General features: G+C 31.9%; 4 protein-coding genes and 1 long non-coding RNA gene across 7 annotated transcripts in view; 3 read left to right on the top strand and 2 right to left on the bottom strand.

The window, feature by feature from the left end:
• The window catches only part of LOC139516126 (coiled-coil domain-containing protein 175-like), a 175,156-nt gene that overhangs the window by 89,366 nt on the left and 60,102 nt on the right, over positions 1-25,688 (bottom strand). The window lies entirely within an intron of this gene.
• On the top strand, positions 35-5,326 carry LOC139518144 (uncharacterized). The gene is made up of 2 exons (XM_071309837.1): positions 35-90; positions 3,599-5,326. Exon 2 carries the CDS (start codon positions 3,617-3,619, stop codon positions 5,324-5,326), a length of 1,710 nt encoding a protein of 569 aa, XP_071165938.1. The 5' UTR covers positions 35-90; positions 3,599-3,616.
• LOC139516128 (uncharacterized) lies at positions 13,409-14,605 on the bottom strand. Its single transcript, XR_011662916.1, has 3 exons — positions 14,473-14,605; positions 13,973-13,990; positions 13,409-13,526 (listed from the first exon to the last, which is right to left on the bottom strand). It is a non-coding gene; the product is annotated as an uncharacterized lncRNA (long non-coding RNA).
• LOC139516102 (tripartite motif-containing protein 2-like) lies at positions 14,775-18,141 on the top strand. Its single transcript, XM_071305950.1, has 2 exons — positions 14,775-14,832; positions 16,373-18,141. The coding sequence occupies exon 2, from the start codon at positions 16,391-16,393 to the stop codon at positions 18,098-18,100; it is 1,710 nt and encodes a 569-aa protein (XP_071162051.1). The 5' UTR covers positions 14,775-14,832; positions 16,373-16,390; the 3' UTR covers positions 18,101-18,141.
• On the top strand, positions 21,405-24,796 carry LOC139514819 (tripartite motif-containing protein 2-like). The gene is made up of 2 exons (XM_071304435.1): positions 21,405-21,452; positions 23,020-24,796. The coding sequence occupies exon 2, from the start codon at positions 23,038-23,040 to the stop codon at positions 24,745-24,747; it is 1,710 nt and encodes a 569-aa protein (XP_071160536.1). The 5' UTR covers positions 21,405-21,452; positions 23,020-23,037; the 3' UTR covers positions 24,748-24,796.

The following is a 25,688-nucleotide window of genomic DNA, read 5'->3' as shown; positions in this document are numbered from 1 at the left end:
TTCCTATTTGAATCAATAATATACGTAAGTGTCCCAGATATTGGACATTTTACTTCCCTGTTCAAATTCCTTTCCGTCAAAATGTTCATGGTAAGAATGTTCAAATAATTTAATTGCACATTTAATTAATTAACTAAAATCAAAATTTCATTAAACTCTGGCAATAGTATATCAATACATAAAACAAGAAATCCTTGATTGTTTAAAACAGAAAGTAAAAACATTATAAATGTCCAACACAAGAAAGGGAAAATTTACTTTATTTGATATATTATTCTGACACAGTCCAAAAATTTAAAGAAGATATAGTACACTCTTTCTTTCTAGATATTTTAATTTCTCAGTGTCACTCCGAGAATGAACTTCAGGTTAGAAATAAAGAGTCTTATAATGTCTCTCAACTTGATCATTCGGTGCAACTTCATAAATACCTGGGTGGACTCTCCAAGATTATATATAGAGTAGATGTTTGACTGATTATTTTTTGTTGTTTATGGTCTCTCTGCTTTTGATTTTCAAAAATGGATAAAATATCATTTAAGTTAACTATCAATTTCAGATATGACCTATTTGTAGATCTAGTAAAGCTGATAATTTTTGCTGTTTGAAGTTTTCTTATGCAAGCATACCTTTGGTTTCAAAAACAAAATTAAAAAGGAAAAAGAGTGTGTCCATAGTACATAGATGACCCACTCCCATTACCATTCTCTATGCCAAGTGGACCGTGAAATTGAGGTCAAAACTCTAAATTGTCGTTTAAATTGGGAAGATCATATCATAGGGACCATATGTACTAAGTTTCAAGGTGATTGGATTTCAATTTTATCAAAAACTGAAAAACTACCCTGACCAAAAACTTAAATAAAAAAACACTTTAACCTCCACTAGCACTTTTATTTGCTTTGTTTAGTGGACCGTGAAACTGGGATCAAAACTCTTATTTAAAAGAGGGACGAAAGATACCAAAGGGACAGTCAAACTCATAAATCCAAAACAAACTGACAACGCCATGGCTAAAAATGAAAAAGACAAACAGAAAAACAATAGTACACACGACACAACATAGAAAACTAAAGAATAAACAACACGAACCCCACCAAAAACTAGGGGTGATCTCAGGTGCTCCGGAAGGGTAAGCAGATCCTGCTCCACATGTGGCACCCGTCGTGTTGCTTATTTAACATAAGCATAAGAAATGTTATAGCATATGCAATGTGTGAACTAAGTTTCGAATTAATTGGACTTAAACTACATCAAAAACCAACTTGACCAAAACCTTAAATCTGTAGTGGGACAGACAGACAGCCAGACGAAAGAACGACTGAACAAACGAACGGACACACAGACTGACAAAAATAATGCCCCATAGGAGGGGATGGGACATAAAAATCCATCAAAAAGGACAATAACTCATATTAGAAGTTGACATACCTCTTCAATCAAATAGATTTTGTCTTTCGATCAATCTAAAGTTCTCAATTATTGATCAAATTTGCATTTAAGAAATCTATCTTTTCATTATAGTTTTTAAGATAGTACGTGAAAACAAAACAAAATGTTAAAAGTCGTCATTTAAGTTCCTTCAAGGAGTCAACTGATAACTTTGGATAGCTGCACTTTTGAAGATCTTGTCTTGCTGATAACTTTTTTTCTTTTTTTCTTTTTACAGTTTCCTAATATATATAGCTTTATCATATACTTAGACTAAGTAACATATGATTTTTACTGTATGATAATAGCATAAAATTGACGTAAATTTCATATTTTTTGAATTGGTGCTTAGCGGGCTGATATGAAAAGTTTATCACATGCTTCGAACGATATCACATGCCTTTCCGTAACGTTATCGCATGGCATTCCGGTAATACTCGGCAAATTCCGGAAAATACACCTCAATGCTACGTTTTCAGTAAACATCACAAAGTAGTGTACAAAACAATTATTTGGATAGCAGAAAGTATATTGTGTAAAAAACCCAAAATAAATGCATTTTTAAAAGTTTGAAATATAATTTAGAAAGTAACTTTTATAAAATTTGACTTTTCCAAACAGTGTTCATTATGTAGATTGTTAAAGTATTTTTTTTTTGTCGATTTGTCCATATTAAAATGTTTTTCTTCTCTTTTGATGCATATGATAGAAATATTTCATATCGAATGTACTAAATTTAGGGTCCGACGTTCTTTGAACTTCAATTTGGGAACCACATGAAAGGATCTGTATTCAATATATGAATTTGTTATTTTTCTCCTTTGTTGAAGCATATGATAAAAGATCATAACATGTCATTTTTCATAACGCATGTATTATCAGCCCTCGGTCAATATCAGCCCTCGAGCCATGCGGCTCTTGGGCTGATATTGAACGTAGTGCTGATAATACATGCGATATGAAAAATGCCATGTAATAATCTGATATTATCATATGTTTAGTAGTAAATACAGTAGTTTTGCATATTTGATAAATAGCCTGCTGTTTAATCAATATCGCGCAACTTTGATGCACACCCTTTATCGCATACCCTTTATCACACCCCTACTCTTTATCGCATACCCTTTATCACACCCCTACCCTTTATCACACTCCTACTTTTTTATTTTTTTTTACATAAAGTCATTTTTTTTTTTTTTTTGCTTAAGAAAATTTTTCCTCAAAATAGGTCAATTTTTTGAATGACGTCATTGTTTGGTATGTGACGTCACGCACGTCAAGTTTTCATATTGTATGTGACGTCTTGAACGTCAAGTTTTCATATTTTTTGGCACACTAAATGCAACTATAAAAATTATAAAACACACAAATAAATATAGTAATAAACAAAATATTTTTAAAACAACAGCACGCAAATTGTAAGGTAACCCAGGTGCTTCGGATAAGTAATTGAGCAGTTCTTTTAATGCCTTTGAAACAAGACAAAAGTAGAACTGAAGGTAAGGCAGCAACCATTTGATTTTCTGGGGGGGGGGGGGGGGGGGGGGAACTATGGTTTTTTTTGGAAAAAAAGTTTGTTTCCAGTTTTTGAAGAAAAAAATAATTTGTTTTTGATTCTGAGAAAAAAAAATTTGTTTGTTTCACCCTCAGCTGCCACTATATGTAATGTTGAAATTGAAAGAAAAAAATTGTTTTCGACTTGTCGCGAAAAAAATAGATTGTTTTTCGCCACAGGCGAAAAAAAAAATTCGTCCAGAAAAAAAACCATAGCCCCCCCCCCCCCCCCGAAAATCAAATGGTTGCTGCTTAACCCAGTGCTATGGGTCAGAAAACAGTTCATATAATATAATACTCTTCTGTTGAAATATATGATAAAGCGTATAATACATGGCAAAATCCGTATCACATGCCGTATCACCCTCGACCAATATCATCCCTCGGGCCTAAAGGCCCTTGGGCTGATATTGATGTCTCGGGATGATACGACATATGATACGGATTTTGCCATGTATTATTCTCTATATAGCATATGTTTTGTCATGAGATATCGGGACTTGTAGAATCTATTCATAATACTGATTACTTACTACAGCAATATTTTTCGGCAAATTATTTGTTATATAACTCATTCATATTTATAGCTCTAGCTTTCCCCCATATATTTCAGATGTAAAGAGAAAAACTAATGGCCTCATCAGTCAAACAACTTTGTACAATTTGCAATGACGATGGAATCTCCAATTCAGCAGTCATCTGGTGCACAGAATGTGAGGTTTTATTTTGTGGAGACTGTGAAAAACCTCACAGCAAGTCGAGACTGTCTAAGAACCATAAAACCATGACAGCTGATGATTACCAAAAGTTACCTACATTCATGCAAGAAATAAGTAGCCAGTGCCAAGACCACAAGAAGAAGTTTGAACTTTACTGTTCTTTCCATGCCTGTCCATGCTGTGTTCAGTGTGTCACTGATAAACACAAGATGTGTCAAGAAATGAAACCTTTGTCAGATATCCTTCAGCAAGTCAAATCATCTGCCTCAGTGCATCTTTTTGAAAAAGATTTAAAGGATGTGAAGGAAAACATAGATACAGCCATACTGTATCTAAAAACCAGGATTACTACCACCGATACGCAGAACACCAAAGCCATTGAGAAAATACGGTATATGAGGAAGTCGATTGATGATTACTTAAACAAATTAGAGCAAGACTTACTTAATGATTTAGAATCTAAATATTCAAAGCTTAAATCAAATATGGCCAGTCTCATGCAACAAATGGAACAGCGAGCCAGTCAGATAAGCCAAATACATGGCCAGTTTTCCAAAACGACACGATATACTACAGAGCTACAAATGTTTATTGCTCTAAGAGAGATTGAGAAAATTACATCACAAACGACAAAATATATAGAAGATTTAGAAAGTGGAGACCACTTCATTGAAAAAAATCTAGAGGTCAACCTTGCATCTGCTCTACAATCATTTTTACAAGATGTCAAATCATTTGGAAATATCAATATCAATACCACCACTTCTACTCTAAAAATAAAGACTGGAAGAAAAGATCAAGCCCAGCATTTGCTTCCAAAAGTTCCTGGAGTGGAACAAATAAAACCATCCTTGTTGACAAGACTGACAATTTCAAAAGATATAAAGTTTTTAAGTATATCTGCCTGTCTTATATTACCTGATGGTAAATTTATAATACTTAATGGGAACAGAAAACAACTATTGTTGTTCAGTAATGATGGCATTTTTATCAGAAAAGTAGTAACATTCACAGAGCGCCCATATGATGGTTGCCTTGTCATGAATAATACAGTGGCTGTCGCATTAGGACAAGGAAACCAGACAGTCCTGGTGGATGTAGATAGAAGTAAAATTATTCAATCAATAAAACTTACTCACAACTGTTTTGGAGTAGCAAGTGATGGTAAAAATTTGGTCATCCGTAATGTTGGCAGCCAGTGTACTACAGTGAATCTGAGTGATATGTCTCAAACAATCATAGAAGGAATGGGAGCAATGTATTGTATTTCATTGTTCCAAGGAAATATTTATGGTACCAATGACAGTGCAAATAAACTTTGCTGTTACAAAGTTACAGGAGAACTTCTGTGGACATTTCAGCATCAAGACATTGCCAGACCACTAGGACTTACATTGGACAAAAACGGTTTTGTTTATATAGCTTCTGCTGGAAACAACAGTATCGTGGTAGTATCACCAGATGGTAAGATCTGTAAGACAATACTATCAGATGCTGATGGAATCAAAGATCCTTATGCTATAGACATCAACAGAGAAACTGGATTCATGATTGTGTCAAGTCTTATCAGTGGTGAGAAAAATGAGACATCATATGAGACATGTTTTGTTTATAAAGTTTGAAATGCTCTTTTATTTTATTATTTTGAATAGAACTGTATCTAGACATTTAGTGTTTAATCATTTCAAGGACATGTCATTTTCCTTATTAAGGCATATAAATCCTTAATTATTAGCTCATCTGGCCTAAAAGGCCACGTGAGCTTTTCTCATCACTTGGCGTCCGTCGTCGTCGTCGTCGACGTCGTCGTCGTCTGTCGTCGTTAACAATTTTTCAAACATCTTCTCCTCTGAAACTACTGAATGGATTTGAATGAAACTTAGCATGATTGTTCCTTAGATTATCCTGAACAAAGTGTGTGCTTCGATTTTTGATCCGTCAAAAAACATGGCCGCCGTTACTTAAAATAGAACATAGGGGTCAAATGCAGTTTTTGGCTTATATCTCAAAAACGAAAGCATTTAGAGCAAATCTGACATGGGGTAAAAATGTTCATTAGGTCAAGATCTATCAGCCCTGAAATTTTCAGATGAATCAAACAAACCATTGTTGGGTTGCTGCCACTTAATTGGTAATTTTAAGGAAATTTTGCAGTTTTTGGTCATTATCTTGAATATTATTATAGATAAAGATAAACTGTAAACAGCATAAATGATCAGCAAAGTAAGATCTACAAATAAGTTAATATGACCAAAATTGTCAATTGACCCCTTAAGGGGTTATTGTCCTTTAATGACAATTTTTCACAATTTGTTCATCACATTTGCTAACTTTAAAAAATCTTCTCCTCTGAAACTACTGAATGGATTTGGATGAAACTTAGCATGATTGTTCCTTAGATTATCCTGCACAAAGTGTGTGCTTCGATTTTTGATCCATCAAAAAACATGGCCGCCGTTACTTTAAATAGAACATAGGGGTCAAATGCAGTTTTTGACTTATATCTCAAAAACGAAAGCATTTAGAGCAAATTTGACATGGATTAAAAATGTTCATTAGGTTAAGATCTATCAGCCCTGAAATTTTCAGATGAATCAAACAAACCATTGTTTGGTTGCTGCCACTTAATTGGTAATTTTAAGGAAATTTTGCAGTTTTTGGTCATTATCTTGAATATTATTATAGATAAAGATAAACTGTAAACAGCAAAAATGATCAGCAAAGTAAGATCTACAAATAAGTTAATACGACCAAAATTGTCAAGTGACCCCTTAAGGGGTTATTGTCCTTTAATGACAATTTTTCACAATTTGTTCATCACATTTGCTTACTTTAAAAAGTCTTCTCCTCTGAAACTACTGAATGGATTTGGATGAAACTTAGCATGATTGTTCCTTAGATTATCCTGCACAAAGTGTGTGCTTCGATTTTGTGATCCGTCAAAAAACATGGCCGCCGTTACTTAAAATAGAACATAGGGGTCAAATGCAGTTTTTGGCTTATATCTCAAAAACGAAAGCATTTAGAGCAAATCTGACATGGGTAAAAATGTTCATTAGGTCAAGATCTATCAGCCCTGAAATTTTCAGATGAATCAAACAAACCATTGTTGGGTTGCTGCCACTTAATTGGTAATTTTAAGGAAATTTTGCAGTTTTTGGTCATTATCTTGAATATTATTATAGATAAAGATAAACTGTAAACAGCAAAAATGATCAGCAAAGTAAGATCTACAAATAAGTTAATATGACCAAAATTGTCAAGTGACCCCTTAAGGGGTTATTGTCCTTTAATGACAATTTTTCACAATTTGTTCATCACATTTGCTTACTTTAAAAAGTCTTCTCCTCTGAAACTACTGAATGGATTTGGATGAAACTTAGCATGATTGTTCCTTAGATTATCCTGCACAAAGTGTGTGCTTCGATTTTGTGATCCGTCAAAAAACATGGCCGCCGTTACTTAAAATAGAACATAGGGGTCAAATGCAGTTTTTGGCTTATATCTCAAAAACGAAAGCATTTAGAGCAAATCTGACATGGGTAAAAATGTTCATTAGGTCAAGATCTATCAGCCCTGAAATTTTCAGATGAATCAAACAAACCATTGTTGGGTTGCTGCCACTTAATTGGTAATTTTAAGGAAATTTTGCAGTTTTTGGTCATTATCTTGAATATTATTATAGATAAAGATAAACTGTAAACAGCAAAAATGATCAGCAAAGTAAGATCTACAAATAAGTTAATATGACCAAAATTGTCAATTGACCCCTTAAGGGGTTATTGTCCTTTAATGACAATTTTTCACAATTTGTTCATCATATTTGCTAACTTTAAAAAATCTTCTCCTCTAAAACTACTAAATCAAATTCAACCAAACTTCAACTGAATGATCAGTAGGGTGTATAAAATAAAGTTTGTGCTTTATTTTTTTATTTCGTCAAAAAACATGGCCGTCATGGCTAAAAATAGAACACAGGGTAAAATGCAGTTTTTGGCTTATATCTCAAAAACTCCAGCATTTAGAGCAAATAAGACAAGAAGTTTAAGTATTTATTAGGTCAAGGTCTACCTGTCCTGAAATTTTCAGCCGAATTGGGTAACTGGTTTTTCAGGTATAATGCCCCTGAATTGATGATTTTAAAGAAATTTTGCAGTTTTTGGTTATTATCTTGAATATTATTATAGATACAGATAAACTGTTTATAGCAAAAATGTTAAGCAAAGTAAGATCTACAAATAAGTCAAATTGACCAAAATTGTCAATTGACCCCTTAAGGAGTTATTGCCCTTTAAAGACTTTTTTTCACAATTTGTTCATCATGTTGACTTACTTTAAAAAATCTTCTCCTTTGAAACTGCTGTATCAATTTCAGCCAAACTTAGGCTAAATGAGTTTCAGAGTATCTAGTATAAATTTTATATTTCATTTCCTTGTATGTCAGAAACATAGCTCCTATGGCTAAAATAGAACATAGGAGAAAATGATTTTTTTTTTGCTTTTGAAGAAAATAGGACGATTCAAAGAACATTTAAATAAATTGAAAAGCCAAAATAATCATTGATGAGAGATTTAACCAAAAAAATTAAGGTGATCGATTCAGGCTCTTGAGAGCCTCTTGTTAAAATACATATTTGTTCAATTTTTCATATATATTTAATATTTATAAACATTTTTATCCTATTTTCCGAAAACATAACATATTATTCAAAAAAGGAAACAGTAATTGTATGCATCAGAAAGACTTTCAGTTTTTACCTTCATGCAAATCAAATAATTTAAATGTCTGAGACTATGTTCGTATTAAGCTATACTAGTTGTGGTGTAAATATTCTCGATACTGAAACTAAACTTTACTATGTAAACCTTTCTGTCAAGACAGTGCACACTCTGAAATGTCTCGCCTAATTTTCTTATGCCTGAATTTATGTTGAAATAGAGTAGAAGTGGTATGCCAATTGGACAACTCTCCACCCAAGTCACAATGTATGAAAAGTAAACAATTATAGGTCAAAGTACAATAGTCAAAGTACAGCCTCCACACAGAGAATTGGCTAACACTGAACAGCAAGCTATAAAGGGCCCCAGAATGACTAGTGTAAAACAATTCAAACAGAAAAACCAAGACTAATCCATACACAAAAAAAAAACAAGAAAGGATAAACACTTGTGAACCACAACAAACGACAACCCCTGAACAACAGGTGCAAACAAATGCAGATGAAAGTCTTTAATGTGAAGGTTTTAATACATAAACTTAACATTATCAAGGTCAGAGCCGAATGAGTAAAATAAACCAAGCTAGACAGACATGTACACCCTATAATCATTATATTCACCAAATGTAGTGGACCTGTTGCTAGCAGTGCCTGACATCCAACCACAAAATCAACATTGAGCAATAAGCCATGAAATTGAGGCCAATGTAATATAAACACAGCCAGGCAGACATGGCTCATTCTTGAAGGCCGTACGGTGACCTAAAGAGGTTAATTTCTGTGTCATTTTGGTCTCTTGTAGACAGTTGTCTCTGGCATTGGCAATCATACCACATCTTCTTTTTATATGTACAACTTTGTTTGTTCCATACACTAAATATAATAATTGACCAATTGTTTATAATATCTGAGAACTAGATCAAACCATAATAGAGTACAAGTTATCATTTTGAACAAATTATAATTTGTACAAAATTTGACTAAAATTAACTTAAAACATGTAAAATAATTTATGGTATTGTTTTTCGTGCTAATAAAGTATTGATACACTATAGACACTTTTCAATGCGATTTGTAAGTCATATTGACTCATTTATATTGACTTAAGGTTGCACAGAATATAAATATTTAGGTATACTATTCAAGCCATCAGGAATTTTCACTAATGCAGTAAATCTCCTATGTAAAAAAGCATTGTTTTGTATAAAAAAAATACTCTACTCAGATAAGATGGATGTTTTTTCCCATATGAAACTATTTTATTCTTGTGTTAGCCCAATATTACTGTATTGTAGTGAGATATGGTCGCTAAATATTGTGAAGAACAACACAACTCTTGAATCTTCATATTTATCTATGGAATCAGTAAAACTCCAAATAAAATTTGCGAAAGGTCTTCCAAATGTTAATTCAAAGGCAGTAAATACAGCTGTATTAGCTGAATTGGGAATGTACCCTATTGGTATACAGGCCCTTACGTCTTCTGTAGGATTTTGGTTACATATTTTAAAGTCAAATGAAAATGAGTCATTATTATATAATGTTTATAAAGCTAACAAGCAGTTAAATGATGGATTTGCTTCAAAAGTTAAAATGCTACTTTCAAAATTGAATTTCACTCATGTTTGGGAAAATCAATGTACTTTCTCTAAAAAAAGATTACTTTTAGCCATCGTGAAGAAGCTCAATGAAAATTACATTATATTTTGGAGAAATTGTCTCTTTAATGATGATAATTCAATAAATGGAAATAAATTAAGAACCTACAGAAAATTTAAAGTAAAGTATGAACTAGAAAAGTACCTTTTATTGAATTTAGATAAAAATGTTACAAAAAAGTATGCTAAAATAAGAATAAGTAATAGTATGCTGGCTGTTGAACGTGGTAGATACAACAAAACAGCTTTAGAAAATAGAATATGTCCTTTATGCCATAAAGAGGTGGAAGATGAATTTCATTTTATCATAACATGTTCAGAAATTAATAAAACTAGGATCAAAATGTTTGATGAAATATCTAGTATTGTCCCCTGTTTTAATTCAATGAGTGAAGAAAACAAATTTGATTTTATACTTTCCTGCGAAGAATGTGATATTTTACTTATCATTGTTAACTACATAAGTGAAATGTATAATGAAAGAAACAATTATAATGTCAATATATGAACTGTGTAATTGATGGCTCAACTTATAATGTTATATATATTATAACATATTTTTTATAACATAAGCATAATATTTTAATTGATAATTTTAAAGAGGAGGCATGCTGTCAAAAATAGTATTATAATTAATACTAATAATCTATGTTTTTGTTTTTCTTTCAATGCTACATGTTTGTAGTGTTTAATGACTATCGTTTTGTATTTAATATGCCACTGTCTGTTTGTTTGCTTTTGTTGTATATTTTAGTAACAATCCTATTGTTTGGATTTTATACTAATAAAATTCTTATTCTTATTCTTATTCTTATTCTTAAGGTTATAAATTGAACTCCTATTAACTGGTCTTTCAAATGATCATTTTCAAAAGTAAAATTTGTAGTGTTCAATAAAATAGCTAGCATGATAAATTCTATCAAAAAATTCAGCAATTTCCTGAAAATAACACAACAAAGCACAAACATAGTAATACCAAAGACAAATTGCATAAGTTGATTTCTAAAGTAAAATGCAAAAGAGGCATTGGAGTTGCTTATCATTTATTTGATATTTTTCTTCTCAGTTAATGGTGCATCCCATATCCTCTAAAGCGGTAATGTGAGAGAGTTCACTGCACATATAATTACTGAGCCAAAATCGTTATGGTCAAAATTAGTAAAAGTCCATGGTCGACCAAGACATCCGCAAAGTCAAGGGTCTGTAGAGTGAGCAAATTCTGATGTCATATGACACACAACTGTGGTCTGAAGGTATGACTTCATCTTCTTTGCAAAAGGAACTTGCCAAGTCTTGAAACAGAAGAAGATTTAAAGAAAGTGTTCAAAGAGGATTAAAAGAAAAACAGTGAAATTGAAATTGACGGCACGGATGAAAACACAGATACTGAATCGGTAGAATCAGAAAGAGAACCTAACGATTCTGTAACTGGATAGTTAAACTGAATGAACTTGTACAACTATTACAGTTGTATCAGAGGAAGTCAAAACTCCAATCATTCGTGCAAATGTTCTGGCCAACAAATCCAAGCGGATGTCCTATTAAGAAATACAAAACGGAAACTGAGCGAATTATCTGTTGGAAACAATGTTATCGTCCAAATTCCTCAGTATGACCGAGCACAGACCAATTTGAGGAATATATATACAAGGTTTTGTAGTGGAAGTAGGAAATCTTGGCTATCAGATGGGGACAATAGTTGGTAATTTATCAAGTGTTATCGATTTATGAGTTTGACTGTCCCTTTGGTATCTTTTTTAAATTTTCTTCAACATAAATAAAATTAAAACAATAATCGCTATTTTTTTCTAAATATTTTATTAAAAAAATTATAGTCAACATACATTTTTTTGTACATGTGTTAAAAACATCATAATACCTTTAAACAAAAATTTCTGATGATATATGTATCTGATTCAAAATAAAAATAAAAATGTGACAGCTTGATAGCTTTTCTTTATTCTTATCATAGTTTTAATTTTTAATTACTATTTTTTTCCAAGCATTTCATTGGCGGATCCAGGGGGGGATTCCGGGAGTTGGAACCCCCCTTTTTTGGCAGCTCAATGCATTTGAATGGGGACATATAGTTTGAACTCCCCCTTTGTCATGGGTTGGGAACCCCTTTTTAAAATGGCTGGATCCGCCCCTGCATTTTAAATGTGATACTTTTACACAAATGCATTTTTTTTTAAAGGTAACGTTAAGCTTTGTAAAAACAATTCAGTGTTCATCTACCTTGATAAATATAATTATTTACACTGATATAAGGGGGTCTCATTGGGGGGGTTCTGATCCCGGATCACGCTTACTGTTTTGTCAGATTCACGCATCCCGCTTATACTATATACCTAAGCAATTCTCATTTTTTTGTAATTTCCTGTGTCCCGCTAGACCTTAATTCCCATTTCACGGCACAATAATTTGACTTTCCCGTGTCACGCTTACGAAAAATCGACAATCCCGCGTCAGGCTTAGACCCCAATGAGACCCACATTAAATAACAACGAACAAATTTTAAAATATGAATGATACAAATGTACACTTTAACTTTCATACCTAAAACAATTATTATCATTTATGCAAAGACAAACAAACAATATCTTTTCCTTTAAATAGGTGCATGATAATGAAAAGATTTTTTGTTTCCCTTTTAAACAATGTAAAATCATGTTTTGAAAATAATACATACAATTCAATGGTGAATACAAAGTACAAACATAAATTTAAAGCATGATGTTTGAACTCTTTATATGAAATAAAACTTTCTATATTTATCAAACTCATGTGAAAAAAAATGTAATTTTACTGAAATCTTCTCTTTTTTTCATTCCTTAAGGTACAAATTTTCATTTATAGCAATAAACATTTTGGATTTCCAATCTGATCTCGTTTCACCTGTTTTCTTTCTTTGACCAAAAGTGAGGTAATAATAAATGTCTGAAAAAGTCAAAATTCTGAAGTATCCTTATCATACAAAGACATCAACTACTTTGAAAAGATTTTTAAATGTCATAATTATTGATGGTTATTAAATAATGTCATTCAAAAAGGACCATGACCCTGAACTAAGATACACAAAATGTTTTACAATAACTAACATATAAGTGGTACAAATGTTTGTTATTTCTTTGTGCTTTCAAGCTCAGAAAATGTAATAAATAAAAATACAAATTGTAATCTTTTTACACAATGTAATTTTCAACACACTTTTGTAATTGTCAACACACAATGTAATTTTCAACACACTTTTGTAATTGTCAACACACATTGTAATTATAACTACACATTGTAATTATAACTACACATTGTAATTGTCACTACACATTGTAATTATCACCAAACATTGTCATTATCACCAAACATTGTCATTATCACCAATCATACTGATGTCTGTCTGTAGTTCTTTGTCTCTATTATCTTTTTCCCACACATTGCACAAATACCTACAAAAAAACCAGAAACTGGATTCATATATTGAATACTGAATATTTTTGCCATGATGTTTGTTGTCAGTATATGAGTTTGAATGTCCTTTTGCATAAACTTTTTTGCATTTTAAATGACAATGTGGGCATGTTGTTTCAGTTAAGTTTACTCCATCAATGAAGCATTATAAATTGTTATTTTAAAATAAATGCAGGTACATGGGAAACCATGCCATGCTCCCACCATCATGTGTCCTTGTTTGGTGAACCATGAAAATATAAACATGTATACAAAGATTCAAGCTGATGTGACCACAAATTCATTGAAAATAACCTTAACCAAAACCTGATACTGGACGGATTAATGGAAAGAAGGACAAACACACTAAAAAATTATTACTACTTGATTGGATACAATTATATATTAATGTTTTTTGGTATAACAAAATAAAGCAGAAACTTACCTTTCTTGTAAGCACATCCTAAAAACAAAAGATGATAAATGCTATTAATATTATTAAAAGAAACAATGTAAAGCAAAACTTTCAAAGATAAACCTTATTCTATAATGGTTATATGAGTATATAGTTATTTTGATATTCCATATGAAACAGGAATAAATAAAATTTCATAAACTAAGTTACTGTTGCCGCAATTATTTCCGTTTGATTTTACCCAAGTTGATATCAATCTTTAAGATTATTAGGTGTTTAACTTTTTCCAATATTTATTTTTGTGGTGATATATTTTATTACAGTTGTGTTACAAATCACAAAAAAAAAAAAAAAAAATAGGTATGGAAATCAAAATTGCTTTGGTTGAATCACTTTTGATCTAAGAAAAGGTCATGTTAATATAACTGACTCACTTGAAAAAATAGATTCCGTCTTCATAAGTTATCTATTTCTCTGAACAAGGTTCCATTACTTAATTTAAAACACTGAAGAGTGAAATATTGACTCACCTTGACAATAATGAGATCCTTTCTGATGAACTGAAGATCTACATATTTTACACTTTGAAAATCCTTCATAAGGAGCAAATTTGAAAAAATATGCATCAAAACTTAGTTATTCATAAACCTAGAAAAAATCAGAATAATTTAAAATAAGACTTCAAACTTGTTGAGTGTGTTTAAGTAAGTATGAAAAAAAACACGCATTTAAATAAAAAAAAATACATTAGTGTATCAAATTTATATTCATACAAAGACATTTAACTGTTGGGATAAAAATTTCTATTTGAATCAATAATATACGTAAGTGTCCCAGATATTGGACATTTTACTTCCCTGTTCAAATTCCTTTCCGTCAAAATGTTCATGGTAAGAATGTTCAAATAATTCAATTGCACATTTATTTAATTAACTAAAATCAACATATCATTTAACTCTGGCAATAGTATATCTATACATAAAACAAGAAATCCTTGATTGTTTAAAACAGAAAGTAAAAACATAATAAATGTCCAACACAAGAAAGGGAAAATTTACTTTATTTGATATATTATTCTGACACAGTCCAAAAATTTCTCAATGTCACTCCGAGAATGAACTCCAGTTTAAAAATTAAGAGTCTTATATTAAATGTCTCTCAACTTGATCATTCGGTGCAACTTCATAAATATCTGGGTGGACTCTCCAAGATTATATATAGAGTAGATGTTTGACTGATTATTTTTTGTTGTTGATGGTCTCTCTGCTTTTGATTTTCAAAAATGGATAAAATATCATTTAAGTTAACTATCAATTTCAGATATGACTTATTTGTAGATCTAGTAAAGCTGATAATTTTTGCTGTTTGAAGTTTTCTTATGCAAACATACCTTTGGTTCCCAAAACAAAACTAAAAAGGAACAAGGATGTGTCCATAGTACATAGATGACCCACTTCCATTACCATTCTCTATGCTCAGTGGACCGTGAAATTGAGGTCAAAACTATGAATTGGCGTTTAAATTGGGAAGATCATATCATAGGGACCATATGTACTAAGTTTCAAGTTGATTGGATTTCAATTTTATCAAAAACTGAAAAACTACCCTGACCAAAAACTTTGAAAAACACTTTAACCTCCACTAGCACTTTCATTTGCTTTGTTTAGTGGACCTTGAAACTGGGATCAAAACTTTAATTGAACATAAGCATAAGAAAGGTTATAGCATATGCAATGTGTGAACTAAGTTTCAAATTAATTGGACTTAAACTACATCAAAAACCAACTTGACCAAAACCTTAAATCTGTAGTGGGACAGACAGCCAGCCAGACGAAAGAACAACTGAACAAACAAACGGACACACAGACCGACAAAAATTATGCCCACTAGAGGGGATGGGACATAAAAATCCATCTTAAAGGACAATAACTCATATTAGAAGTTGACATATCTCTTCAATCAAATAGATTTTGTCTTTCGATCAATCTAAAGTTCTCAATAATTCTTACAGGGAGCGGACTAACAATTTCTTCTATTTGACCTATTTGTAGATATGTAGTACTTAATGATTTAATTTGCATTTAAGAAATCTATCTTTTCATTATAGTTTTTAAGATAGTACGTGAAAACAAAACAAAAATGATAAAAGTCGTCATTTAAGTTCCTTCAAGGAGTCAACTGATAACTTTGGATAGCTGCACTTTTGAAGATCTTGTCTTGCTGATAACTTTTTTTTCTTTTTTTCTTTTTACAGTTTCCTAATATATATAGCTATATAGCATATGTTTTGTCATGAGATATCGGGACATGAAGAATCTATTCATAATACTGATTACTTAATACAGTAATATTTTTCGGCAAACTATTTGTTATTTAACCCATTCATTCCCAGCATATTCCTATTAGAGAGCTTTTATCCATATATTTCAGATGTAAAGAGAAAAAGTAATGGCCTCATCAGTCAAACAACTTTGTACAATTTGCAATGACGATGGAATCTCCAATTCAGCAGTCACATGGTGCACAGAATGTGAGGTTTTATTTTGTGGAGACTGTGAAAAACCTCACAGTAAGTCACATCTGTCTAAAAACCATAAAACCATGTCAGCTGATGATTACCAAAAGTTACCTACATTCATGCAAGAAATAAGTAGCCAGTGCCAAGACCACAAGAAGAAGTTTGAACTTTACTGTTCTTGCCATGCCTGTCCATGCTGTGTTCAGTGTGTCACTGATAAACACAAGATGTGCCAAGAAATGAAACCTTTGTCAGATATCCTTCAGCAAGTCAAATCATCTGCCTCGGTGCAACTTTTTGAAACAGATTTAAAGGATGTGAAGGAAAACATAGATACAGCCATAAAGTATCTGCAAACCAGGATCACTACCACCGATACTCAGAACACCAAAGCCATTGAGAAAATACGGTATATGAGGAAGTCGATTGATGATTACTTAAACAAATTAGAGCAAGACTTACGTAATGACTTGGAGTCTAAACATTCACAGCTTAAATCAAACATGGCCAGTCTCATGCAACAAATGGAACAGCGAGCCTGTCAGATAAACCAAATACAGAGCCAGTTTTCCGAAACGACACGATATACTACAGAGCTACAAAGGTTTATTGCTCTAAGAGAGATTGAGAAAATTACATCACAAACTACAAAATATATAGAAGATTTAGAAAGTGGAGACCACTTCATTGAAAAAAATCTAGAGGTCAACCTTTCATCTGCTCTACAATCAATTTTACAAGATGTCAAATCGTTTGGTGATATCAATATCAATACCACCACTTCTACTCTAAAAATAAAGGCTGGAAGAAAAGATCAAGCTCAGCACTTGATTCCAAAAGTTCCTGGAGTGGAACAAATAAAACCATCCTTGTTGACAAAATTGACAATTCCAAAAGATATGAAGTCTTTAAATATAACTGTCTGTCTTATATTACCTGATGGTAATTTTATAATACTTGATAACATCAATAAACAACTACTGTTGTTCAGTAATGATGGCATTTTTATCAGAAAAGTAGTATCATTCACAGAGTTTCCATATGATGATTGCCTTGTCATGAATAATACAGTGGCTGTCGCATTAGGACAAGGAAACCAGACAGTCCTGGTGGATGTAAATAGAAGTAAAATTGTTCAATCAATTAAACTTTCGCACAACTGTTTTGGAGTAGCAAGTGATTGTAAAACTTTGGTAATCAGTGATAGTGACAGCCAGTGTACTACAGTGAATCTGAGTGACATGTCTCATACAATCTTAGAAGGAATGAGAGGAGTGTTTCGTATTTCATTATTCCAAGGAAATATATATGGTACCAAATACAGTGAAAATAAAGTATACTGCTACAAAGTTACAGGAGAACCTCTGTGGACATTTCAGCATCAAGACATTGCAAGACCACGAGGACTTACATTAGACAAGAATGGTTTTGTTTATATAGCTTCTTATGGAAACAACAGTATACTGGTAGTATCACCAGATGGTAAGATCTGTAAGACAATACTATCAGATGCTGATGGAATCAAAGGTCCTCATGCTATAGACATCAACAGAGAAACTGGATTGATGATAGTGTCAAGTCATACAAGTGGTGAGAAAAATGAGAAATCATATCAGACATGTTTTGTTTATAAAGTTTGAAATGCTCTTTTATTTTATTATTTTGAATAGAATTGTATCTAGACATATAGTGTTTATTCATTTAAAGGACATTTCATTTTCCTTATTAAGGCATATAAATCCTTAATTATTAAAATAAATACTAGTATTTGTTCACTTTTTTATAGTATATTTAATATTTATAAACATTTTTATCCTATTTTTCCGAACACATAACATATTGTTCAAAAAAGGAAACAGTAATAGTATGCATCAGAAAGACTTTCAGTTTTTACCTTCATGCAAAAAACATGCAAAAAACATGTCGATAATTGGTATGCTGTTTTACATTCTGACAAATCTATATCGGGCAGAGGTGGCAATAAGCTACGAACTTACAGACTGTTTAAGGAAATTTTTGAACCGGAGGAATACTGCAAAATAGCTTTACCCTTCAGTCACAGAAGTGCTTTCGACAAATTTAGATGTGGTGTTGCTCCCCTAAGAATTGAAACAGGGAGATATGAAAATATTGTTTTAGAAAATAGAGTGTGCCATATATGTGACGTTTTTATTGAAGATGAAGCGCATGTTTTATTAAGATGTCCTCTATATGACGATTTTAGAAACCATTTATATCATCTTGCTGAAACTTTTAATGATAATTTTAATACTTTAGATGATAATCAAAAGTTAGTGTTTTATTCTCAGATGTAAATATGATACGTATGTGTACCAAAACCTGTCAATTGATTTTAAAAAGACGTAGAAATTTTATATATTGTAAATAGTATTTTATTTCATATTGTGTATTATATCTATGCATTTTAATAGTCTCTTATAATTCTGTATATAATGGCTCTCATTTTATCTAGTGTTATTTTACAATGTATAAAGATTGATTGTGACTTGTTGAGAGATGAGACTTTAATAAAACATTGAATGAATGAAATGCAAATCAAATAATTTAAATGTCTGAGACTATGTTCGTATTAAGCTAAACTGGTTGTGGTGTAAATATTCTCGATACTGAAACTAAACTATACTATGTTAACCTTCCTGTCAAGGCAGTGCACACTCTGAAATGTCTCGCCTAATTTACTTATGCCTGAATTTATGTTGAAATAGAAATAAGTAGAAGTGGTATGCCAATTAGACAACTCTCCATCCAAGTCACAATGTATGAAAAGTAAACAATCATAGGTCAAAGTACAATAGTCAAAGTACAGCCTCGACACAGAGCATTGGCTAACACCATAGATGTAATACCCTAACACTGAACAGCAAGCTATAAAGGGCCCCATAATGACTAGTGTAAAACAATTCAAACAGAAAAACCAAGACTAATCCATACACAAAAAAACAAGAATGGATAAACACTTGTGAACCACAACAAACGACAACCCCTAAACAACAGGTGCAAACAAATGCAGATGAAAGTCTTTAATGTGAAGGTTTATACATAAACTTAACATTATCAAGGTCAGAGCCGAGTGAGTAAAATAAACCAAGCTAGACAGACATGTACACCCTATAATCATTATATTCACCAAATATAGTGGTCCTGTTGCTAGCAGTGCCTGACATCCAACCACAAAATCAACATTGAGCAATAAGCCATGAAATTGAGACCAATGTAATATAAACACAGCCAGGCAGACATGGCTCATTGTTGAAGGCCATACGGTGACCTAAAGTTGTTAATTTCGGTGTCATTTTGGTCTCTTGTAGACAGTTGTCTCTGGCATTGGCAATCATACCACATCTTCTTTTTATATGTACAACTTTGTTTGTTCCATACACTAAATATAATAATTGACCTATTGTTTATAATATCTGAGAACTAGATCAAACCATAATAGAGTACAAGTTATCATTTTGAACAAATTATAATTTGTACAAATTATAATTGGTATTTTGACTTTGTACAATATGTACTCAAGGCCGTAGCTAGGCATCTTATTTTAGTGAGGCAAAATAATTGAGCCGAGCGTAGCGAGGCGAATCGAGGCGAAATTGTTTTTTGGAGGGTATGAAATGAATGGTGCAAAATCCTGCATTCTAGGCATTTTTAGAGAGTTTGATAATGTTTTGAATTTGGACACTTTTTATATATTTTTTTTTTATATTTTAAGACTTTTACTAACACAAAATTTTTAACAACTTTATTTAAATTTATATGTAAGATAATCATCCAAATATCACTGATTTGAGTCTGCTGCCAGAACATAGAACAAACATCGATTCAGTAGAGTTTGCAAAATTTTTCTATTGCAGTCAAATCGTTTCAGAATCATAATTTGGTCTGCTGATATCCTTATCGCGATGAACATGGAGCATGGCAATACCGCACACTCATGCATGCTCTTTTCCAAGTTTTCAGTCGTTTCAGGGCAGTCTATGTTTCCAAAGGTAGCACATTATCAACAACACAATTATCAATGTCTTCTTCCAATTCCTTCTCCATCAGCAATTCGTTAGCAGCATCCGTAGTAACAGTTTTGTTTGCTAAAAAGAATTAAGCTTTCTTGTAGGCACCATCATACAGTCGCAGTTACAATATAATAAACTCGCTTTTATCCTGACAAAGAGTAGACAAACTACGGATAGAATGAGATAAGATACAGGTATATGATTCTATCTATAGAGTAAGTATATCTGATATGGGTACAGGGGAAATTGGAATGGAGTTTTTGACGTTTACATGTAGGTCCGTAATTTCCAATTATTTCTGGAAATAGTTGGTGGTATTTTAGTTCCAGAATCTATAAATTTAGGGGTTAGGGTTTGGGGTGTCCGATTCCGAAACCCTGAATATAAAGAAACGAAATTCCGTAGTCCCGAATAAGTAAAGACGAAATCCTGTGTTAAAGGTTCTACCATTCCTCAATAATATCAAATTGGAATATGGGATATTCTTTCAATTTTTAAGGTCAAAGAAACATGGATAAAAACTAATCCATGCATGTTTCATATTATTTATATTTTATTTATCTGTAAAGAGAAAGGGTTACATGTATTGTCATTAAAAAAGTTTAACTTAGTTATACTAGAACTTATTCAAAATTGATATTTTTTTAAGATGTTTAATGAATTAAAAAAAATATGAAAGTTGTTTTAATTGAATGTAAAAAAACAATATTTATCAGATTTGTGTGATTACACACATTGGAGCCTGATTCTTTAAAAATTATTGAGTGTTTTGGGTAAGTATGGGAAAAAAAACACGCATTTAAATAAAAAAAAAATTATTAGTGTATCAAATTTATATTCATACAAAGACATTTAATTGTTGGGATAAGAATTTCTATTTGAATCAATAATATACGTAAGTGTCCCAGATATTGGACATTTTACTTCCCTGTTCAAATTCCTTTCCGTCAAAATGTTCATGGTAAGAATGTTCAAATAATTCAATTGCACATTTATTTAATTAACTAAAATCAAAATATCATTAAACTCTGGCAATAGTATATCTATACATAAAACAAGAAATCCTTGATTGTTTAAAACAGAAAGTAAAAACATAATAAATGTCCAACACAAGAAAGGGAAAATTTACTTTATTTGATATTTTATTCTGACACAGTCCAAAAATTTCAAGGAGATAATACATTCTTTTTTTCTAGATATCTTAATTTCTCAGTGTCACTCCGAGAATGAACTCCAGGTTAGAAATTAAGAGTCTTATAATGTCTCTCAACTTGATCATTCGGTGCAACTTCATAAATATCTGGATGGACTCGCCAAGATCATATATAGAGTAGATGTTTGACTGATTATTTTTTGTTGTTTATGGTCTCTCTGCTTTTGATTTTCAAAAATGGATAAAATATCATTTAAGTTAACTATCAATTTCAGATATGACTTATTTGTAGATCTAGTAAAGCTAATAATTTTTGCTGTTTGAAGTTTTCTTATGCAAACATACCCTTGGTTCCCAAAACAAAACTGAAAAGGAACAAGAATGTGTTCATAGTACATAGATGACCCATTCCCATTACCATTCTCTATGCTCAGTGGACCGTGAAATTGAGGTCAAAACTCTAAATTGGCGTTAAAATTGGGAAGATCATATCATAGGGACCATATGTACTAAGTTTCAAGTTGATTGGATTTCAATTTTATCAAAAACTGAAAAAACTACCCTGACCAAAAACTTTGAAAAACACACTAGCACTTTCATTTGCTATGTTAAGTGGATCAAAACTCTAATTTAACATAAGCATAAGAAAGGTTATAGCATATGCAATGTGTGAACTAAGTTTCAAATTAATTGGACTTAAACTAAGTGCATTAAAAACTAATTTAACCAAAACCTTAAATCTGTAGTGGGACAGACAGACAGACAGCCAGACGAAAGAACGACTGAACAAACGAACGGACACACAGACCGACAAAAATAATGCTCCCTAGATGGGGATGGGACATATAAATCCATCTTAAACATATTAAAGGACAATAACTCATATGAGAAGTTGACATACCTCTTCAGTCAAATAGATTTTGTCTTTCGATCAATCTAAAGTTCTCAATAATCTTTTAAAGGAAGCGGACTAACATTTTCTTCTATTTTTAGATATGTAGTACTTATTGATCAATTTTGCAATTTAGAAATCAATCTTTTCATTATAGTTTTTAAGATAGTACGTGAAAACAAAACAAAAATGATAAAAGTCGTCATTTATAAAGTTCCTTCAAGGAGTCAACTGATAATTTTGGATAGCTGCACTTTAGAAGATCTTGTCTTGCTGATCCCTTTTTTTTCTTTTTTTCTTTTTACAGTTTCTTAATATATATAGCTATATAAAATATGTTTTGTCATGAGATATCTGGACATGAAGAATCTATTCATAATACTGATTACTTAATACAGTAATATTTTTCGGCAAACTATTTGTTATTTAATCCATTCATTCCCAGCATATTCGTATTAGAGAGCTTTTATCCATATATTTCAGATGTAAAGAGAAAAAGTAATGGCCTCATCAGTCAAACAACTTTGTACAATTTGCAATGACGATGGAATCTCCAATTCAGCAGTCACATGGTGCACAGAATGTGAGGTTTTATTTTGTGGAGACTGTGAAAAACCTCACAGCAAGTCACATCTGTCTAAAAACCATAAAACCATGTCAGCTGATGATTACCAAAAGTTACCTACATTCATACAAGAAATAAGTAGCCAGTGCCAAGACCACAAGAAGAAGTTTGAACTTTACTGTTCTTTCCATGCCTGTCCATGCTGTGTTCAGTGTGTCACTGATAAACACAAGATGTGTCAAGAAATGAAACCTTTGTCAGATATCCTTCAGAGTGTCAAATCATCTGCCTCAGTGCAACTTTTCGAAAAAGATTTAAAGATTGTGAAGGAAAACATAGATACAGCCATAAAGTATCTGCAAACTAGGATCACCACCACCGATAATCAGAAAACCAAAGCCATTGAGAAAATACGGTATATGAGAAAGTCGATTGATGATTACTTAAACAAATTAGAGCAAGACTTACTTAATGACTTAGAGTCTAAACATTTAAAGCTGAGATTTAACATGGCCACACTCGTGCAACAAATAGAACAGCGGGCCAGTCAGATAAACCAAATACAGAGCCAGTTTTCCGAAACGACACGATATACTACAGAGCTACAAAGGTTTATTGGTCTAAGAGAGATTGAGAAAATTACATCACAAACGACAAAATATATAGAAGATTTAGAAAGTGGAGACCACTTCATTGAAAAAAATCTAGAGGTCAACCTTTCATCTGCTCTACAATCATTTTTACAAGATGTCAATTCATTCGGAATTATCAATATCAATACCACCACTTCTACTCTAAAAATCAAGGCTGGAAGAAAAGATCAAGCCCAGCACTTGATTCCAAAATTTCCTGGAGTGGAACAAATAAAACCATCCTTGTTGACAAGACTGACAATTTCAAAAGATATAAAGTCTTTAGTTATATTTGCCTGTCTTATATTACCTGATGGTAAATTTATAATACTTGATAGAGACAAAACCCAACTACTGTTGTTCAGTAATGATGGCATTTTTATCAGAAAAGTAGTAACATTCACCGAGTGTCCATATGATGATTGTCTTATCATGAATAATACAGTGGCTGTCGGATTAGGACGAGTGAACAAGACAGTCCTGGTTGATTTAAATAGAGGTGAAATTATTCAATCAATTAAACTTTCTCACCACTGTTTTGGAGTAGCAAGTGATTGTAAAACTTTGGTAATCAGTGATAGTAACAGCCAGTGTACTACAGTGAATCTGAATGACATGTCTCATACAATCTTAGAAGGAATGAGAGGAGTGTATTGTATTTCATTATTCCAAGGAAATATATATGGTACCGATTTCAGTGGAAATGAAGTCTGCTGCTACAAAGCTACTGGTGAACCTCTATGGACATTTCAGCATCAAGACATTGCCAGACCGAAAGGACTTACATTAGACAAGAATGGTTTTGTTTATATAGCTTCTTATGGAAACAACAGTATACTGGTAGTATCACCAGATGGTAAGATCTGTAAGACACTACTATCAGATGCTGATGGAATCAAATATCCTTATGCTATAGACATCAACAGAGAAACTGGATTGATGATAGTGTCAAGTCATACAAGTGGTGAGAAAAATGAGAAATCATATCAGACATGTTTTGTTTATAAAGTTTGAAATGCTCTTTTATAATATTTTATTATTTTGAATAGAATTGTATCTAGACATATAGTGTTTATTCATTTAAAGGACATTTCATTTTCCTTATTAAGGCATATAAATCCTTAATTAGTAAAATAAATATTTGTTCACTGTTTCATATATATTCAATATTTATAAACATTTTTATCCTATTTTTAACACATAACATATTATTCAAAAAAGGATAATAGACAATAATAATGCATTGACTTGACATATCAACGATACAAGGATGAGACTTAGAAACGGGTAAATGCGAGGCTGTGTCGAGCTTTTTCCCCGTTTCGGGCCGAATCCTTATATCTTTGATATGCCAAGTCAATGCACTATTATTGTCTTTATACTGCAATCTAAAAAAACATTTTCAATTGTTGTTTAGTGTGTTAATGCTATTTATTTGATTTAAATATTGGGGGAAATCCCCCTTTAAGAAGGCCTCATATCACACAGGCGGAGAAATATACAACACGATGAAATGTACAGCATTACCTGTTGAAAACCGCAATCAACGGTGAACGAATTCGTTTGTTTATAGACTAAAATATCAACAATAAACATAAAACATAATGATTTATAGGTTGCAAACAAAAATATTAACACGTGAAATATGATTTTTCTCTCCAAAAATTGTAAAAGAAACAAGTTTGAGTCGTTAAACGCATCGTTGTTTACATTGGAAGCAAGAACAGGTTGTAGAGGTCGTATGAATAAATAAATATAATTTCGACAATTTCTATTTAAATATTCATGAGGAAAAGTGATATCAGGTCAGTGACTGTATGTGACATAGAAATATACGAGTGCAGTATAAACAGTAATAGTATGCATCAGAAAGACTTTCAGTTTTCACCTTCATGCAAATCAAATAATTTAAATGTCTGAGACTATGTTCGTATTAAGATAAACTGGTTGTGGTG

This window comes from Mytilus edulis, chromosome 3 (assembly GCF_963676685.1).
Source record: "Mytilus edulis chromosome 3, xbMytEdul2.2, whole genome shotgun sequence".
Lineage (NCBI taxonomy): Eukaryota > Metazoa > Mollusca > Bivalvia > Mytilida > Mytilidae > Mytilus > Mytilus edulis.
The sequence above is the reverse complement of the archived record's forward strand: the minus strand, read 5'-3'. Positions and strand labels throughout refer to the sequence as shown.

What these genes read in the sequence shown, in the direction of transcription:
- LOC139514819 (XM_071304435.1), top strand. Translation starts at nt 23,038, where the DNA reads ATGGCCTCATCAGTCAAACAACTTTGTACAATTTGCAATGACGATGGA.
- LOC139516102 (XM_071305950.1), top strand. Translation starts at nt 16,391, where the DNA reads ATGGCCTCATCAGTCAAACAACTTTGTACAATTTGCAATGACGATGGA.
- LOC139518144 (XM_071309837.1), top strand. Translation starts at nt 3,617, where the DNA reads ATGGCCTCATCAGTCAAACAACTTTGTACAATTTGCAATGACGATGGA.